We start from the raw sequence: 21005 nt of genomic DNA, 5'->3' as shown, positions 1-21005 counted from the left end.
AGCGCTGGTTGCGCCACCCACAGAAAGCGGCTTTGTAAAATGTGTCTAGGGTTTGCCACCGCAGACCCTGCATGCAGTCTGGGACCGTCGCGCTGACTGCGCAAGTGCCCCCACTTGCCAGTCCCTAAACCTTCCCTTACCTACATATTAGCCACCCCTCTGGTAGGCCCACGGGCAGGGTGCATTGTAGGCATAAGGTAGGACATGCCCTGATGTGTGTGGCATGTCTTAGTAGTGAATTACAGCCATTTTCGTTTTTCACTATTGAAGGCTACCTGCTCGCCATAGGCCAGAATGGGCTGCTGGGATCACGCCAACGCTGTGACCCCAGTGGACTCAGAGAGCGTGGTAGAATGTCAAGTTTAGTATGCCTGAACTCGGAATAATAAAATACTTCTTGTAGTCAAGTTTATTTTAATATCCTGGGTTTGTAAATACTACTTTTAGAAAGTTAGTATTTACTGACCTGACCATCTCAGTCCGCCTCTGCTGTGTGTATGTGTTCTGCCTGGCAACAGTAAGGAGCAGGGTTGGGGAATCCCCAGAGACAGGTTGGCTGCCAGGTATTGGGTAGAGAGGTGACACCTGGATGGGTGGGAGGAGTACACCTTGACTCTTGAATAGACCTGTGCTCTGCCACCACAAAGCCGGCGCCGCCACCTGTGGGGCGGCTGATGTCTCTGCCCTGCTGCTGAAAGGAAAGAGCAGAGTCACCATAACAAAGTGCTCCAGAACTGGACTGAGCCAGGCCTAGGCCCCCTGGCGCTAAAGAACAAAAGAATCATGGTATAAAAGTAGGAGCCTGGCTCCTAAGAAATCAGAATCCTGTTTACCACAAAGAACCTCTGCCCGACTAGAAGGAGAAGAAGACGCTGGAGGAGCTGGCCTGCTGCTTGCCTTGCTGAGAAAGGAGAGGAAGAGACTATTGAAAAGACTTTGCTACTTTGTGCTTGAACATTCTCCAAGGGCTTGATCTGAGCTTGCCCCCTGAACTGAACCCCAGGACCAGTGGGTTCTCTGTGCTTTTGCTCGTCCTCCAATTCGAGCCGTGTGTGCATCCCGCTGGAAAGAGACTGCGCCCCTCATCGCCCCTCCTAGGGCCGTGACACTCAGAAGATTGCCTGCCTCAAACCCGTGAGAGCCCCGCTCCGTCCAGAGCCGCTCTCTGTCCCCGGGCCAGGCCGCCTGCATCCCTGTCACTGCCTGCTACTGGAGCGCGCTGACCGCGCTATCCCCCCTCCCGCCGGAAGCCGTCCGACGACTGTGATCTACGCCGGGTCATCCAGCTGCACTGACCGTGCCCTGCGACCCCGCTTCGCTATCCCCGGACATCTCAGGCCGCGCCGCCCCCGCTGTGGAGACCCTCCTGCACCGCCGTGCTAAAGGGTCGCTGGCCGCGCCTGCCTACGTGCCCACACCTGCTGATTGAGGACCCAAGAACACTTCCCAAGCTGAGAGTCGCACCGAACTGTGCCGACTCTCCACATCACGAAAGAAGTTCCAGTATCGGGCTCGGGGCCCGCAACGCCTTATTTCCCCGTTCGCAGGAGCCGATCTCTGTGAGTACTGGAACCACAAGTAACATTTGCAAGAGACTGCAAAGAATCTATTTGAAGCTACGAACAAAGAACATTTGCCTGCTTTACAACCTGGTGGCATAGCGAAAACGTTATTGGTCTTGTGATAAGTCTGCTGAGATATATATACCTATTTTTACATAAAGAAGCGTATTTTTATATATATCCAAGTCTGGTGTCCGTTTCTGGGGGGATTGATGTATTTACTGTGTGTGTGATTATAAGTGCTTAACCAACAACGCCTGAGGAATCGCCTTGGCTGCTCACGCCTCGCACCTAGAGGGTGAGCAAGGGTCATTCGCAAGGGGTTATCCTGCGCCCTGACGTGGAGGAGAGGGTTCCTGCTTGACACAAGGGCAACCTTGCGCCAACCAGAGATCCCCGACTCTAACAGTACATAAATATATATTCAGAGGCACGTCATAACTATTAGTTCCTCATCATCTTTCTCATCCCAATCTTTACTCTGTGAGGCAAACTGCTGCAAGATACCATATTCATAATTTTTGTAACTCAAAAACGTGTCTCTCCAACCTATCCCCTGGATAAGTTGGCTCTCGTCACTCTTTATAACCCATTTTTTAATCTGGAGTTTATGCCGAGTGTAGAAGGCGCATGCCCATCGATTGCTATTGGTTGTTACCTGTGGCATTCTGAAATGGTGGCTTTTTACTACTGATGTTTGTCCCTCCTTTCTGTGTCGGTTCCCACCCTATGGCAAATTCACTAATTGTTTCTTTTGGCCATCCGCAAGAGTCTATCTCAATGCCGTCATGCTCCTTCACTGTGCGTGATGCCCCCTCCTCCCATCTTGGCAGGCAGTCTAAATATAGCATGTTACTACGCATGTTATTAAATTGCGTTCCGTTACAATTGAATGACTTGCTATGTAATGGTATTGCATACTAACAACACGGTCGTTGTAACAACCACGTTGTAAAAGCACGGCGATGTAATGGCAGCGTTGTAAAAGCTGTTTCCCAGGCAGCCTACTCTTTGGTTGGCCATCCCATCGCAATGCATTCTCATGACACAGTTCACGATCCTCCATGCCTTCAATAAGGGCTTTTGTTCACCCAATTCTGTATGGTTCAGCAAGTTTAACCATGTACTAATATGGCATTGTTTCATTTCCTTTTTTGTTGTGATAATGTTTAATTTTAATTAGTATTTAATTTGTTAAGATCGTGGAGGGGAGAGCAGACATGAGACTTGAACCAGGTCCCCAGTCCCAAAGTCAGCAGCTCTGTGTGTTGCACCACATTCAGCCCCTCTGTCTGTGGTGTGTGATGGCTAAATGCTTATAAGGTCCCAAAGAATTTGCTTCCGCAAAAGCTCCGACTCCCTAGCTTCTCCCGCCGGTTTTTATTATGTGCTGAAATCTGTGCAAATTCCTCAGTCTATCACTAATCCCAGCAGAGTCACTCAGGCAAGAATCTCCTCTGTGTTGCGTGGCACACGCTGCTGTGTCAGCAGACATACTCACCGGACTATTGTGTAGCGCCACACTGCCCACTTCTGAATCCGCTTTCGCCAAAGCTGCAACTCCCCAGCTCCTCCCACCGGTTTTTATTTGAAACAAGGCTATAGTAAAGGACTTCCAAAAATACTGCTGTGCAGTGCATTATATTTGAAACTACTAGTTGTTTTGAAACTGGCATAACAAATACATGTAGTCAACAATATAATTTTAAGCTGTGCCAAATGAGTGTAGTTTGCACTATCCGTAGGCAGCACAGTGATTGGCCTGCTGATGGGATTCAATCACAAAATACTTCAGCTTGCAGAAATGAAATTACTGTCACAGAAGCATGTCATAGGCAGACGCGCAGCCACCCAATCTCAGTAAGCTGCAGATAAGAAAAATGAACAATGCAGGAATAAACACAATTAATGTTGTGACAGCCCACACAATGTGATCAAATCAGCACTGTAGCTGAAAGTGATCAGCTTAATTTATTAAATGCCCCTGGGCAAAATAACGACAGCAGCTGTCATTGGGTATTGGCATTTGACAACGTCATTTCATATCTTGGAAAAAATAATCGCTTGCGAGAAAGTCTATAGATCTCTTGTGTGGGTGTTAGTATGATGAAGATCACGTGACTGCATCATCCAAATTGGTGGTGCAGCCGGAATTTTTCTAACCTTCCTCTTCCTGGTGGTTGTGAGTGCAGTAGGTCATTGAGGCTGTGGCAAATTGGATGACATCAAATTATCTCCAATGTAATGTAAACAAGACAGAAGTTGTGCTCTTCGGGGAAGTAAGAACGCTGTGGACTCCTGATTGGTGGCCATGCGAGCTTGGCCAAGTGCCAGAACCCAAACAGGTAGTAAAAAACCTAGGGGTTCGGCTCGATCGAGAACTTACTTTCAAACAACACGGCAACTGGGTGGTTGGCCAATGTTTCCATGTTATTGGACTCTTACGTAAAGTTTTTCCAATGTTACCAGATTCTGTTAGGAAAACTCTAGTACAGGCGCTAGTTCTGAGTCGCCTGGATTATTGCAATGGACTCTTGCTGTCAGCTAATGAAAGTGTTCTAGCAAGACTCCAGGTGATGCAGAATACGGCTGCGAGGCTTGTGCTGAATGCCCCTTTGAGAACACCGTCCCAGCCTCTCCTGAATAAATTACACTGGCTCCCAGTTCGTAAAAGAATTCATTTTAAAATGTACTGTCTGATCCATAAGAGCCTTCATGGATGTGGACCCCCCTATTGGATGGATAAATTTATTCCTTACAACCCTACCCGCTCACTTAGGTCAAGCAGCCAACTCCTACTGAAAATACCGATTACTAAGAAGGCCAGACAAGGTGGTAAAGCTTTTTCGGTTATCGGATCTACTCTATGGAATACTCTTCCTTTTGAACTTAGGCAATGCCCAGAACATCTAAATTTCAGGAAAAAACTTAAAACTTTCCTATTTTAACAAACTTGAAGGACACACTTTCTGCTACTGCTGATGTCTCTATTTACAGCCTTTCTCTCTTCTTCTTCCTATTTTCTGTCTGTGCGCAGAGATACTCTTAATAGAGTCGATTCTAGCGCGTTATAAACCATAAATAATAATAATAATAATAATTGAGGTTGATTGACAGATGCATGCTTAATGCTTATAGAATAAACCCTTAAAGTATGGTCAACAGGAAATACCTCCACGGAAATATAACCCGATAATATGAACTGTACTGTAATACACAGATGTTGCAATAAACTCAAATAAAATCTAATATTCTAGAAGCAATGCCCTCACCACTATCTATTCACCAGGCCACGTAATTCTACTGAACAACTACACTACATACCACACAATTCAGCCCCACACAATTCCACAACTAACAATTCCAATTCAAATCAAATAATTCCACCACAAACAACATACATTCACTCCACTACAAACAAACAAAAATACCTAAAAAAACAATGCCATTTACAACGCCAATAGCTCTAAATTTCACAAAGGCGAGACCAATTGCATTTCAAATGCTTGTTTAGGTCTGGTGTTAGCCAAATGCTTTTGTTAGTAAGAGCACATATGTTATATACTTTCTTTAGTTAGCCCTGTTCACTAATTGGACAATCACATTTTTCTTCTGCCCGCTTCAGCATATAGCATAGGGACAGTGGGTCAGCTCACTTCAGCCATTGGCTTACGTCACTCTGAGTGACAGCATTCTGCTCTTTCACATAGGGGTCATTTACGATGTCATTCGGAGAGGCTCCGAACAGCATTCGATTAGTCTGAATCAGATTCGGAACTTGCCTTTCCAACTGACTCAGAGACTTTTCCCAAAAACCAATTACGATGGCAAGAAAGCGTTCAAACTGTCCGGCACGGTTCCCAAAGGCACTGCGAAAAACCGAGCTTGTTGGAGCCGAATGGTAGCGGTCTACGGACCGCGTTTCCAGCCGAGGTATTAGGATGTCAGATTCGGACAGCCTTTCCGAATCGGTTGTGCAGACATGGATCGGCTGACGGAATCTAACTTTGGGGGCATTACCAGGCCTTACCAGGTTCCATCCTGCTGCACACTGAGAGGAAAAGAAAACTCGCCCAGTGACCAGGAATAAGAAGCACATCATGTTGTAAAAAAAAACACACAACCGAAAACCCAGCCAGTTGCCAAGCAACTCCACACCAACAGCAGCGTGCTTGTAACACCGGGACGCCACTTCCGCATTCCCAAGCAAATCGCTGGTATGCCCGGAGTGCATGACAGCAGCAGAGTCGGGCCTACTGCAGCCCAGCAAACAAAAGACGCAGGAGAAGGTGAGCACTGGTTCCCAGTACAGCTGGACCAGCAGCACACTCCCAGAAGTGTCCCCACAAAAGGGAGGTTGGAATAGGGGCAGAGCCACATCAAACCAGCAGCCACGATGAACGCCCCCACCCCTCCAGAATGAGCCCGCTGAAGCAGGGCCTCCACCACCAATGAAGAGCCCGCTCCGCAGAGCCTTGCATAAAAGCCCCTTCAGAAAAGGTAAAGGTGCAATCAAGAGCCCGCTGTGCAGGGCCTCCACACCAGGTGTTTGAGAGGGCTTTGGCACGACCTCTCTCCACTTACCTGAAAATCGTGAGAGTCTGCAGTGCAGAACAAAAGAAACTGTAAGTGGGGTGGATTGTGTCTCCTCTTGCACTGGGTCAAGGGTGAAGGAGGTCAGCCATGTGGGGGAGGAATGGGAGGACTAGAGCATAACATTGCTTGGAGGGTTGTGTTGGAGAGCTGAAGCTCGCTGTGTGAATCATGTGGCGAGTAAGACTAACTCCGAGTAATGAAGATTACGGGTAAGTAACCGGGGGATCACTAACATTTCCTCTAAGACAATTTGCAATCAATGAAAACGTCCCCAAATGAGAACTTTATAGCCCTGACCAGAAAATCCTCACTCAACGAGTTAGCTTCTGGCTCGTGCCTAAAACGTTCAGCAGGCTGTTAAATAATTTAAGCCTTTGCAAAAGGCATATTGACGAATTAAAAAGAACCCCTTGTGTATTGTCAAATGCTCCGACCTTGAGAAAAATCTGATATGCAAAGGGAAGAGCCTCATGCAAAATAGCTCCGTCACTTGGCTCACCTCATAGTACATATTGTGCTGAACAACACTCGTGATTCACATAGGAATGTAGTTTGTTGCCTACTTTAGTGGTGGAAAAAACTGAAATGTCCCCTGTTGGAAACAATTTTGACAAGCGGAATGTGGGTCACGTTTCTGCACACCATCACTGGGGGTACTTTGGCATTTCCTCACAAAAGCCAGAGCCGGTCCTAGGATTTTTGGGGCCCTGGGCAGAAAGGTAATGGGAGAGGCCCCCCTAATTTCATATGGCGTGACGTCACATTGATACTATACATTGGCTTAATCCTATGGCGTTGTTAAAGCGATTTTGCATTAAGCAACTTTAATGATGCAATATCAACAGAAACATAAATAATTGCACTGATAAAATAAGTTGAAATATTTTAAAACGATGTTAAGTGTAAATACATTATATTATTCACTCTGGGTGAAAAAACTTGGCCCAGGTTTCTACAAAATATACATCTTTACTCCAGTGTTAACATTTCTTCCAGGCTTGTACGTTGTAATATGTATAGGTATATGGTATTGATTTAGTGGAAACCAGACACATACCCCTTCAATGCCCAGGGTTGGGAGCCCTCTCTTGTGCCTCACAGCATTTGTGTAGTGCTGTGAGGCCAAGTGGAGAGTGTCGTACTTTACTCTTCGGAACCGCGTAGGGGACCAGGCCCTACCCCTGTCTACCTTGGTATTAGCGAACCGCAAATGGTCAATGCGGCATGTACGAGTGCTTTACTCGTCGTTCTAGCCCTGAATGCACTGTGTACACGTTATCCTGCTTCACTACGCGGGTTCCATTTTGGAAGCAGTGGCCATCTTGTCATTGCCCTCACATAGGCTATAATGGAGCAAATACGGGCCTCTCAGTACATGTGCTTTCCCGTGACTTCTCGGTGACCTGGGCAGCTGGCTCCGCTGCCCCGGGTCGAACTGGTCTCACGAGCTCCCCTTCCTCCGTCCACCTGTGATTAGCATCAGGGCTCGACCCATCATAAAACCCTTCTCATCCTACACAAACCCCCGGCTAATCTCTTCCACGCCTGCTTGTTCCTGCTTTATGACTTGTTTCCCAAAACAGGAGATGCTCATGTTTATTGGGGGGTCTACTGACATCTAACGTGGGATCGCAACCTTATTGTGTAAATCATTGTGAGTTGGCCGAACTGGAATGTGGGATGGTCATCATGACTCTGCCTTTTCTTTGTAATGTACACTGTTATATTGCCGTTTCATAAAACTCAGGAATGTATGCTTGAGGCCGGAAAATGCCTATTTAAGATGTAGTCCGTTCCTATGATTTTCAGCAGTCTCCTGAGAACATACACGCTGTTGTACTTCTAGGATACCTGTCATTGGTCTGCAGCCAATAAACGATTCTTTGACTTCACCCAGAAGACTCTGTGTTTCTGTAGGTCCGGAACAGGGTGAAACCCCGAAGTCATAGGGTGTGTGCCCCTGCACCGCTGGGTCTAAAATACCCAGTACTTCAGTTTGGCGCCCAACTCGGGCCGATTTCAGCGGTACCAGTCCAAGCCAGAGGTTCGTGAGGAGCTTCGTGTGGAAATTCCGGAGGAAGGCCGCCACTTCATCGACCCCTGCATGACGACGTGGTCCGAAAGTCTTTTCTGCGAGGTTCTCCGCGTCCCGACGGCTACGAAGGACTGCTGCCCTGATTAATCGACCTGTTTTGGACCCTTGACGAGTTTGAGAGAGCGAAACAATCGAGAGAGTCTTCTGGTGACGTCATCGATCAGCAATATTCAGTTAAGTATAAGTGGAGCGTCTCCCATTTGTTTTGGTATCCCTCGGGATCGTTTGGTTTGATTTGGTAATTGGTGATTTGGTGTTTGCAAACCCCAAAGCCAGAGGATTCGTGTATTCACGAGACTATCGTAATCGATAATCCTTTGACGTTTGGATCTAGACTAGTGAGCGAAGATGCCTGGTTCTAGAATATTTGGTAGATTATTCTGTTTGGGTTGTGGAAAAGATTTCCAGCTGGAAGAATCATGTCTGGTTCCTCCGGTTGGAACTCCAACTTATGAGCTCTATGTAAAACATGGCGTAGGCCCCATTGCATATAACGAAGTGTGGATCCACTACACCAGGAAGGACGGTGTTTTAAAATGGCCCCAAAATGGTAGTTTCGATACCGATATTCTAGATAATTTGGAAATTAAATTGTTTAAGAAGAAAGCCCGGCCGGCGATGTTTGACTCTTTCCGCTTATGGCGGAAGGAAGCCAAACAGAAGGAAATTAAGCTAGCGAAAAAGAATAAAAGAGAGAAAGGTATGTCAGTAATGCAAGCAGCTGTACAATTTAGAGACAATGAGGAGGAGCAGATGAGCGAGCAATTGCACAGGCAGCGTAAGTTAGGGATTGACAAATGTTATCCGGCTTTACCGCACTCTAAGCAAAATGAGTCCGAAGACAAGGAGAAAGATCCCCTAATGTCACACTTGTTGAGTTCGCCACCCCCATATGCCCAAAATGCTACGGCGCCTCCTCAGCTTGTGAATATGCCACCTCCAGTTAATGTATTGCAGGCTTTGCCGCAACCACCACCTGCCGCACAACCGGCTCTTATTAATGTAACGCAGCCCCCTCAAGGGCCGCCAGTTGTGCTTCCAACTGCCCCCGCGCTTCCTGTAACCTTGCCTAATTCACCAGCGGCCTCTCCCAACACTTTTCCTTGCACCACTTCGGTACCTGTTTCTACGTCCTCTTTTCTTCCCTCTGTTTTCCCCCCTGTTTCTGCCTCAGCTTCTCCTTCAGCGCGACAGCGTTTAGCTAATGTGGTTACTTCATTAATGTCGCCTCTCTTTGAGTTGTCTGGTGCGACTCCTGGTTTGCAGCGTAAGCAATTGCGTAGTCAGTTGCCTACCCCTGATGAGAAGAACGTAATAGACAGCATGGCGCGCAGATGGGTCGTTTTCCCTTCATTGTATGATGTGGAATCAATTGTTAATGTCTTCCATCAGTGGGATGCCCCGAAGCAGAGATATGTGTTTGAGAAAATGTGCGAAATTCTCTGTGAGGAATTGGAGGATAGTGGTAGAAATCCGAGGCCACGAGAATTGTGTAGAGTAAGGTCCGATTTTGGAGCTGGTATGATTGTGGACCGCGATATAGATAAAGCAGTTGCGGTTGTACTGTCCTTCAGGAATGATGAATGTCAACAGTCATTGTTCGAACAGGATGTCCCTGTGGGGAGAAAGGAAAAGGTGCGACAATACCCCATGAGAGAAGTTCCCCCGGTATGGAAGGAAGCGGTTGCAGCTGTCGGTGCTAACCCCGCTGTGGCAGCACATTTCCAGCGTGTTTGGGTGCATGTTCCATGGAAGCGTTCTGAGGTGTTAGCGCTTAAACAGTCCTTACCTGATCCCCGTAAAAATCCGGCAGGTTATTATAAAGAATTGTCACAAATGGCAGGATCATGTATTATGAATCTGGCCGACATAGACATGTTGTTTGGTAATGTTGTTCCACAGCCCCTATGGGGGTCAATCCGTAATGCGGATCATGACCAAGAGCTAGGGGATACATGGGCTAACATTATTGCTGCCGATGCAAGACAAACTGGTGGCGCGAAACCTGAGCCTTTAGTGGCTGAACTCCCTTGTAGAATCATCACGTATATGAAGACACTAATGCCAGCAATGCGCGTAAATTGGGACAAGTTATCTGCATGCAAGCAGAAAAAAGATGAGACAGTGTCAGACTTCTTTACTAGGTTTGAGGAAACGTTCATTGATCACAGTGGGCAGGATATGGGTACGGAGGGTGGCCAACGGTTGTTTGTGGATAAGTTTGTGCAGAATTTACTCCCTGACCTGTGTAAAAAGTTGAAAGATTCGGAGAGTTCTTGGGCTGTTTCCTCTTCAGCGCAAATACTGGCTACCGCACAGTATTATGAAAATAGAGATAAAGACGAGAAAGATAGAACAGAGAAGAAAACGAAGGAATTAAAGACAAAGGTCCTTTTGCAGCAGGCCTATCCGCCACGTGGAGGTCAAAATAATTATAGGCAACCCCAAGGTGTCTATCACCAACCCCAACAATTTCAGAACAATCAGCAAATGAATGGGTATTATCAACCACGTGTCCCGGTAGGTCCCAACCAATGTTCATACTGCAAAGAGGAAGGTCATTTTAAATATAGTTGCCCTAAATTAATGCAGCGGAATGGTAATATGTATGGCGCAAGAGGTAGAGGTGGTCAGCAAGCTCCTAGAGGTAGAGGGCGTGGAAGTGTTCCCCAAAATGCGCGTCCTCTGCCGCCTCAGAATACCATTAATAGCTTTGATCAGCAAGCTAACGCGATTGGTAATACGGCACAGTATTATAATAATGATTATTATGCAGAAGATGGTGATGCAGAAAATAATGATTACTAGGACAGCCGTAGACAGAGAGAGGGAGTTGTTTCAGTGCCAGTGGATCAGAGTGGACCGTATGTTGAGGTGACTACAGCAAATGTAACGGAGCCTTTTCTGCTAGACACTGGTGCTGCAAAGAGTTCAATTATGCATTCCAAACTCCCTGGCGCACCTTTGTCTGGCGACATAAATGTTTCAGTAGGTTTTTCTGGCGCCCCTGTTAGGAACCCAATTTCTAGTCCCGTGTCACTTTCTGTTGGACCTTGCGAGCTGAAAGCACCTCTGATTCTGACGACAGGTTGTGGTGAGAATTTGCTGGGACTGGATTTGTTGAAAAGATTGCATGCCACGTTGTATTGTTCTCCTTCGGGAGTACAACTTACATTAGGCAAGAAAGTAATTTCCCCAATGTACTTGTCCAAAAATACAATGCCGCCTGAACTGTCATCCCTTCCGGATGCCCTTTGGGCTACTGGTCCCAATGATGTGGGCCTCTTGGAGATACCGCCATACGTGGTGACTTTAAAGGCTAATGTCAGACTGCCACGTATTCCCCAGTACAAGATCTCTAATGAAGGCCAGAAAGCATTGTTAGACATTGTCCACGACTTCATTGATAAGGGTGTGATTGAAGAAACAAGAGGCAACATTTGCAATAGCCCGATTTTGCCTGTCTTAAAACGAACGGACCTTTCACAGCCTCCTGTTTACAGATTCGTGATTGATCTTAGAGAGGTTAATAAGATTGTTGTGCCACAGTTTCCAGTTGTCCCTGATATAACTGCTTTGTTAACGATGATTCCAGCCTCTGCTGAATGGTTTTCAGTGATCGATTTAAAGAATGCTTTCTTTAGCATTCCAATTGCAGAAGAGAGTAGAGACATTTTCGGGTTTAGTCTGGGAGGCCGAAGCTTCCGCTTCAAACGCGCTCCCCAGGGCTACTGTGAGAGTCCATCTATATACAGTCAAGCTTTGAAAGCACAGCTTGATGCACTTGTTTTACCTAGTGGCGCTATCCTGATTCAGTATGTGGACGATTTACTAATCGCCGCGGATACCGAGGAGATCTGTAAAGAAGCCACATTATCATTGTTGCACCATTTATCCGTTTTTCATCACAAGGTGTCCTTATCTAAGCTGCAATATTGTCGACAAGAAGTGACCTACTTAGGTCATCTCTTATCGAAGGAGGGAAGGAGACTGACCCCAGAAAGAATTCGAGCCATTGCACAGTTGAGTGTGCCAAAGACACAGAGAGAAGTACGTGCTTTCTTGGGCATTACCTCATACTGTAGGCATTGGATCCCTAGTTTCTCCTTGCTGGCAAAACCTTTGTTAGCCTTAACATGCAAAGACACACCGAATCCTATCCCATGGTCTGAAGAGTGCCAGAAAAGTTTTGTGGAACTGCGTAATGCATTGTGTTCGGCCCCTGTGTTAGGTACTCCTGACTACAGTAAACCTTTTACATTGTATGTGCACGAGAAAGATGGATGTGCGTTGTCAGTGTTAACACAGCCTTTTGGCGACAGACCGCGCCCATGCGCGTATTTCTCATCCACTTTGGACCCTGTAGCGAGGGCATTGCCAAGCTGTCTGAGAGCGACAGCTGCTGCAGCGATGTCTATCCGACAATCTGCTGGTCTGGTGATGGACAACACATTGATCGTTATGGTTCCACATGCTGTAGACACATTATTGAATAGAACCAAGACACAACACTTGACTAGTGCACGCCTATCGGGTTACGAACTTACACTGTTAGCGAATCACATACACATAAAGCGATGCAATACACTGAATCCAGCTACGTTGTTGCCGATTCCAGCAGACTCAGATGAGATTGAGCAACATGACTGTCTGTTCAGAACGGAAGAAGAAACGAAAGGAAGAGTGGATCTGAAAGATACTCCCCTGACTGAGTGTGATGGTACTTTGTGGGTAGATGGTTCATGCTTTAAGCTCCCTAATGGTGACACGACTGCTGCATATGCTATCACGACTTTACATACGGTCGTGGAAACTGCACGAGTGCCACATAATTCGGCCCAAGCAGCAGAATTAATCGCCCTCACGAGAGCATGTGTGTTATCTGAAGGAATGAGAGTGAATATATATACAGATAGCCAGTACGCCTTTGGCGTGGCTCATAACTTTGGACGACTGTGGAAGGAGCGTGGGTTCCTGACGTCACATGGAGCTAAAATTCAGAATGGCAAGTTGGTGAATGATCTCCTTGAGTCACTGACCCTACCGTTGCAAGTTGCGATCATGAAATGCAGTGCGCACAGGAAAGTTACAGATGATGTTGGACGTGGGAATGCGTTTGCTGATGAGACCGCGAGAGAAACCGCACAGAATGTGAAGACTAGAATGTATGTTGCAGGCCCCGCAAGATGGGTTAATGATGTAGGAATGTGTGAGAACACAATAGAGAGTGTGAAGTCGCTTCAAGCTGAAGCCACAGAGGAAGAGTTAAGCAAGTGGAGAGAGAGTATGGGTAAGTTGGATGAGAATGGTTGCTGGACTGATCTGACAGAACATAGGCGATGGTTGTTGCCTGACGCGTATGTGCTTCCAGTAGTTACTATGGCGCATGGAATGGCACACATCAGTACGAAAGGTATATGCAAGTTGTTGGCTCCAGTATGGCAGAATGCTGGGATTCCCAAGTGTGCAGAGAATGTGGTCAAGAATTGTATGGTATGTTTGAAGTACAACCCTGGTAGGGGAACCCCAACTCCAGCCGGTCACTTTGCGCCCCCATCATGTCCATTCGAAGTTTTGCAGCTGGACTTTATTCACATGGAAAGATGCAACAACCTGAAATATGTACTAGTGGTTGTTTGTGCTTTCTCAAAATGGTTAGAGGCTTATCCTCTAAAAGATAACACTGCCCTGTCCACAGCCAAAGTCCTTGTGAAAGAGTTCTTCCCCAGGTTTGGAATGCCGAGAGTGGTATGGTGTGATAATGGGAGTGAGTTCGTGGGTAAAGTGATGAAGAATGTATGTGAAGGTTTAGGCATCCAGCAGAAGTTTCACGCTGCAAATCACCCCCAATCAGCTGGATTGGTAGAGCGCTACAATGGAGCCTTAAAGCTCAAGTTGGCTAAAATTCAGGCTAGCACTGGTCTTAAATGGCCTGATGCCCTGCCTCTAGCACTCCTGTCCACCAGAATGACAATACACTCACGAGTGGGACTTAGTCCCTACGAGGTGGTCTTTGGCCGCCCGGCTAATGTATGGGGTGTGCCAAGGCCCACGAAATTCAGTGAGATAGAGCATCCAGTGCTGCTCGATTACCTGTATGATTTGACTGTTAAACTGCGTGTTTTGCACCAACAGGTACATGATACTCTTCCCCAAGCTTCCGAAACTCCTGGACACCCTATCAACCCTGGTACGTGGGTGCTAGTGCGGAACTTCCAGCGCAAGAGCAACGACGAGCCCCGCTGGCTTGGCCCTCATCTTGTTCTACTATCGACAAGGTCAGCGGTGCGAGTGAAAGGGAAGAAGCACTGGGTTCATGGTACCCACTGCAAGGTAGTCCCCTTGCCTTTGCCATATGACCGGTGGGTCAAAGAGGGTATCACCGACTCTGAGACAGACACTGTACTCCGTTTCACACCATTCAGTGATGCACGCCTAAGAGACACAGTTTCAGACCAAGAGAGTGACAATATTCTGCAGGAAGCTGTGCCACCATCGAATCGATTGGACACCACTGAGCCTAAACTTTTGTTTCGAGACCAAACGGCACCTGGCCGTCTACGTTATAATTTGAGACCTAGGCCCATGGACAAATAAAGATTTCCTCACTATTTCCTTTTTGACATTTTTTACTCTCCCATCTGAAAGACTTTCTTGATTTTTTGTTTTTCGAACCACCATCCGGGTTCTGCCGCAGGGTCGCGGTGTCAAGACTTTGGGGTACAGGCCGAAGACGCTAGGTCGACGGTTCTGGTTGGTCTAGGGCGTTTCCCTGGACTGACAGGCGTACTCCTCAGCAGAAGAAACTCACCCGCCGCGAGCGGCCCGAGTAGAGGATGGAGTTTTTTAAGGTGGAGAGATCGATCGAGGAAATGAGCTCTAAAACCAGGATGTGTAGAATTGTAAAAAGTAAATGTTTTGTCTTTTTGTGCCTTTTTATACTGTGTAATATTATGATGTTTATTGTAGGACTTGTGTTCCTCTCCGCTCAAAAGCCTATTGCACCCACTCAACAGCCTACCCCTCTTTCTACTGCCTCCTCTCACTCTTTTCACCCTCTGCCTGAGCACGAACAGACCAGACGATCGGAGTTCGTAAATAACTCGTTTATCCAGCTCTTGCACCAGCACCAGCTAGTAGTGAATACGACCAATTGCTGGGTCTGTGGGTTAATGCCACATACCATTAACAAGGGTATTCCCTACCTGGTGTTGCCGTATAGTTCAAATGGATCATCATGGGCATTCCAGACCATGTTTCTCTATGCTCTGGAGACGTACTCCCCTCGCCAACCGCGTTCCATCAGACCCATCACCAATAATAAGGCTTTGATGAAAGGAGTTGCCGATATGAGTAGGGATATTGACGCATACTCGTCCATTCCCAAAGAAGAGTTGAGACCTTATGTAGGATGGAACGCGACGGGGTATAGTATTAGTCTGGGTGAAAGACAGCGACAAATCTCATCTCCAATCTGGGTCGTACCCCACATGGGTCGGTTCTGCTTACAGGGTAATGGTCAGAACCCTAGGGCTCAACTGGGTAGAAGTGACTGTACCGAAACGTACACTTTCCCGTCACAGTTTTCCCCAGCGTTTCTAGCTGCCAAGGGTACCTATTTCATCTGTAATGACCGAGCATATACATGGTTGCCCCCTGATTTCTCGGGCACATGTTATATTGCGAATCTGCTACCGCCTACCTTCACTGCTGCCTCTGACGAGAGTCGTGAGAGGTGTAATTAGTAAGGAGGACACTGCCGGTCAGGAAGCAGGAGACTTCTTCTTGGGTTTCCTGCCGTTTTGGGGACCTATGGTCAATAGTAGGAACCTGAGACAGCTGACGCGTGTGGTTGAATCCACTATCAATGTAACGGCTGGTGCCCTTAGTAATCTGACAGCTGAGCTCCAAGCGGACCGCCTTATGACTTTACAGAACCGCATGGTCCTAGACGTTATTCTTGCAGACCGCGGTGGGGTATGCAAGGTTATCCAATCCAGTTGCTGCATTTTCATACCAGACAATGCTCCAACGGTGTATCAAGCCATCTCCAAACTCCACAAAATATCTGAATCCATACACGTGGATAAGGGAGATTGGTCACTGGTGGGGTGGTTCTGGGAATTGATATCTGCCTGGGGTTGGAAAGTCCTGATGGTCATTGGAGTGATTTTAGCCATTCTTTTCCTGTTCTGTCTGTGTATACAGTGTGCTCCTGCGATGTGTGGCCTCTGTGCTACCTTATGTGTAAGGAAACCTGTATCGAGAGACGAGCTAAGTAATAGGATGATGCTACAGCAACATCTCCATGACTTTGCGGACATTGACCTAGACTCGGATTAAGATGAGTATAGTGATTGCCTATGTAAGGGCAAAAGGAGGGTCTGTCGTACTTTACTCTTCGGAACCGCGTAGGGGACCAGGCCCTACCCCTGTCTACCTTGGTATTAGCGAACCGCAAATGGTAAATGCGGCATGTACGAGTGCTTTACTCGTCGTTCTAGCCCTGAATGCACTGTGTACACGTTATCCTGCTTCACTACGCGGGTTCCATTTTGGAAGCAGTGGCCATCTTGTCATTGCCCTCACATAGGCTATAATGGAGCAAATACGGGCCTCTCAGTACATGTGCTTTCCCGTGACTTCTCGGTGACCTGGGCAGCTGGCTCCGCTGCCCCGGGTCGAACTGGTCTCACGAGCTCCCCTTCCTCCGTCCACCTGTGATTAGCATCAGGGCTCGACCCATCATAAAACCCTTCTCATCCTACACAAACCCCCGGCTAATCTCTTCCACGCCTGCTTGTTCCTGCTTTATGACTTGTTTCCCAAAACAGGAGATGCTCATGTTTATTGGGGGGTCTACTGACATCTAACGTGGGATCGCAACCTTATTGTGTAAATCATTGTGAGTTGGCCGAACTGGAATGTGGGATGGTCATCATGACTCTGCCTTTTCTTTGTAATGTACACTGTTATATTGCCGTTTCATAAAACTCAGGAATGTATGCTTGAGGCCGGAAAAGGCCTATTTAAGATGTAGTCCGTTCCTATGATTTTCAGCAGTCTCCTGAGAACATACACGCTGTTGTACTTCTAGGATACCTGTCATTGGTCTGCAGCCAATAAACGATTCTTTGACTTCACCCAGAAGACTCTGTGTTTCTGTAGGTCCGGAACAGGGTGAAACCCCGAAGTCATAGGGTGTGTGCCCCTGCACCGCTGGGTCTAAAATACCCAGTACTTCAAGGGGGACCCCCTTAGGCCTCACAGTGATGGTGACCAAGACAACAAATGAGGCACCCTCGTGAGCAGCAGAGACAGTATGGCTGCTGTTTCCTCCACCCTGCCCCTGACCTTCTGTGCAGGGTGTTAATTCTCACCCCCACCTCCACAAACAATCTACCTTGCCCTTTGAACTGGGAGGTGCGAGGCCGAGCTACACCTGGCTGCCAAATAATGCATGGATGGGGTGGTAGGGTGGGCGACACAAGAGGAGCACACAGCGTGGGCAGAAATGCTTGTGAGAAGCGTGCTGTGGGCTGTGACCAACTGATGCGGGACCCCATGTGGGTACGGTAAAGGTGGGGCCCTGGGCAGTAGCCCACAATGCCCATGCCTAGATCCGACCCTGACAGCAGCACAATGGCAAATTACACGTGCAGGTGTACCGACAAGCATTTGTACCGTTAGCCAACCTTTCTTGGCAGAGTACTGTGCTTGCACATTTTTTGTTGGGATAGATTATTTGTTTTACGAATTAGCTTGTTTTTGTATTGTAAATTTTCGGTAATTCATACAAATAACACAATAAATTAATATAATTTCAAGTTGTTCAGCGAAAAAACATCACCAACATTCATTTTGTTTTGAAGTTATGAGGAAATCGCGTTTAAAGTCAATATCCGTTTTCAGTGCCTTCTGGCACTTCTAAGGAAATAGCGCCAGTTTGTGAGAGAAGTCTACTATGCTATGTTGTAAACATAAGTTAAAAAGACAACTCCACAAACCATGAACTTTGCATTAAAATAACTTTGCACACCCTAACATGCTTTGTTTTAAAACTTATTCAATACGGTTAATACCCCCCCTGCTTTGAGATACGGTACTTACATCTCTACTAAGGTAGTACTGTTCTTTACACCGTGGAAAGCAGACGCCATTTTTAAAGTCACTGCCCCAGTCACATGACAAGCATCCCTCCGGTGTAGAGTCTATAAATCAAAGAGACAGTGAAAGACAACTTTCACAATGATTCCAGTGAAAATCAACAGCATATTGGTGCTTCGTTCTTCAGAATTTTAAAATTGCAGTGTCCTGTTGCAAACCTATGGTGATAGCATAATTTCATATTGTTTGTTGATTTCACCCAAATGCAGAGAAATCTTATAGCACATGTTTAAAAACTACAAATGTAACTAGACCTCCCCCGTTATCCAGGTCAGACTCTCTCTCTCTCCAAGAAGCAAATAGCATTACAAATCAAAAGAAGCATTGACAAAACAAATGTCTGGTAACTACAGGCTTCTTCAGCTCTTTATTTCTTTAAAATGTGTGGTTTGAAAAGATAATTTTTGAGAGGACTGATTATCACAGATAGTGGTGCCACAGGAGGAGTTTGTTGAGGGGAGGAAGTAGGTGAAAAGTAGGAAACAGAATTGGAAACACAAATATATTCGATTAATGCATATGTAATGCGTGCTGAAGAGTGGCAGAAGGGTGGAGAACAGTTTGTAGTCATCATAAAAAAACATTGCTGAAATATTTAAAGAACAAAACATATATTAAGTTGCGGAATTACTGAAATTGTAATCGTTTGACGGAATAATGCTATTTCTTCCCCTGTCATACGGCTTATACTTTGTCATGTAAAACTGTGCGCTTGTAGGACAACATAAAAGTCAGTATTGTGTGAGGCTGATTCTGAGCACAACCATAGGATATGTTGGCCTCCGTCCTGCTAGCTCAATGTGCACCATCTGGCAAGCTAACACATTTATTGTGCAACCTCAGAACATGACAACCCTGACACCCCAAGGAAATTGCGGTACAAATGTAGAACCTTTTCATTTGGTTACTTATGTGATTCCTGCAGCGGTATTTGAAAGGTAAGATCCATGACTCGTGTACATATGTTGTTGTGTTGTTGTAAGCAGTATTGGAAGTGAAAACTCAAAAATGTCAGAGAAATAAACCAGTGGATTATCCAATCTGAAGAATATATTTCTGCAACAGTGAATGGTAGTTTCTCTGACTTCTCTATGTGTAAAATAGTGTATATTGCGTTCTTCTTAGCCATGATGGTTTGTTGTCCTGAAAGATTGTAAGGTAAAAACAAGCTAGTGGCATTAAGATGTTTCCATGGAATGCGACCAGCACAAAGTGTCTGTTAAGTCCAACTCAATAACATAATACCCCTAAGCTGTGACTGCCCATGCTGTAAAGAAGACCTGTCTCTCTGTATGATGTCAATTGCAGAGGACACAATGTTACCCAAGGAGTATATCCTAGTGGATAGAGTGGTTATACCATTGCAATTACTGCTGGAGCAATTTCAAAATTTGCCCTGTAAATTTCATGCAGTCTCTTCCTGCTGTGAAACCTTCCACACGACATTGCATAGAGCATACAGAAATTGCTTTCAAAGTGGTTTTCGAGGACGTAACAAAAAGTCCTGTACTCCCATGTCATCACAAAGAAGAGACAAGTGTTGTTTCACCTGAGACAACATGGAATATTTAACCCCTTCGGTGCTCATGACGGAACGGTTCCGTCATGAGCCACGGTTGAGCTGTGCTCATGACGGAACCGTTCCGTCATGACCACGCCCGCGCAAGATTCCGTCAGCACAGCGGCGGAATCTGCGCAGCATGGAAGGGGTTAAGCCAATCAAGGCACAACTCCCCAATGCTTTAGGTTGATATCACCCGAGTGTTGTGTGTGCACGTAGCGTAGGTCAGGCCTACTGATCCTAAACATTTTGGTATTGTCAAGAAAACATGCCTGACATCCATTGGTGTCTAACGACCACATTAACCATCCCTCTAAATTGGTATGTGAAGAATTGTATGTGTCACTGCAATGTATGTTGTCTGTTTCCTTCGTATAATTTGTGAATTTTTGCCAGTTCGCAAACTGTGCAAATGTGGGGATGTTTGGTGCGTGTAAGTGTTTTATCTTGCCCAGGCCAAAACACGATGTTTGCTGCACATTTTTGATTCAGAAAATCATTTGGTATGGCATAAGGCATGCTCTATATAAAACCTCATTCCCCTGATCCTGCCAATCTGTAGTTACCCATATAGATTTTAAATTGACCTTGTCCTTCCAAAAGTCAAACCCGTACAGACAGCTAAGAAATAAAATGCAGAATAAATCAGCTTGGTGCCAGTGAGCATATTTTTTTTTAGCCCTTGAAGGTGTTAGTATATAATAATAGGAATTTGTGTCAGCTGGATTGTGAATATACAAACTTCTGGGTAAACACTTTTGAGCTACACCGTGGTGGTCTAGGGCAGTGTTCCCATTGTGTGCAATTAATACTGCACATGGAGTACTTACTTTATGAAGGAACTGGTAACCATAATGGTGAAAACAGAATATTTCATCATAATTTGCCGTGCCATCATTTCTTCTGAATTAAAAACAGTTGAATGCTGGAAATAATATAGCATTTCCTACACTGTATGAATGTCCCAATCATCGGAGATTGTACTAGGAGTGATGACATCCTTTAAAGAAATCTTAAATACATG

At 46.2% G+C, this 21005-nt stretch overlaps 1 protein-coding gene across 1 annotated transcript in view; it reads right to left on the bottom strand.

Annotated features, from left to right (window-relative positions):
• Positions 1-21005, bottom strand: part of LOC146859999 (cysteine repeat modular protein 2-like) — a 648096-nt gene that overhangs the window by 162993 nt on the left and 464098 nt on the right. The window contains exon 14 of the mRNA XM_085643761.1: positions 18364-18464. Coding sequence (XP_085499887.1) covers positions 18364-18464 — 101 coding nt within the window. The remainder of the gene's footprint in view (positions 1-18363; positions 18465-21005) is intronic.

Source organism: Triturus cristatus, chromosome 3_1, assembly GCF_964204655.1.
Source record: "Triturus cristatus chromosome 3_1, aTriCri1.1, whole genome shotgun sequence".
NCBI lineage: Eukaryota > Metazoa > Chordata > Amphibia > Caudata > Salamandridae > Triturus > Triturus cristatus.
Note: the sequence above shows the minus strand (reverse complement) of the source record. Positions and strands in the feature narration are given on the sequence as shown.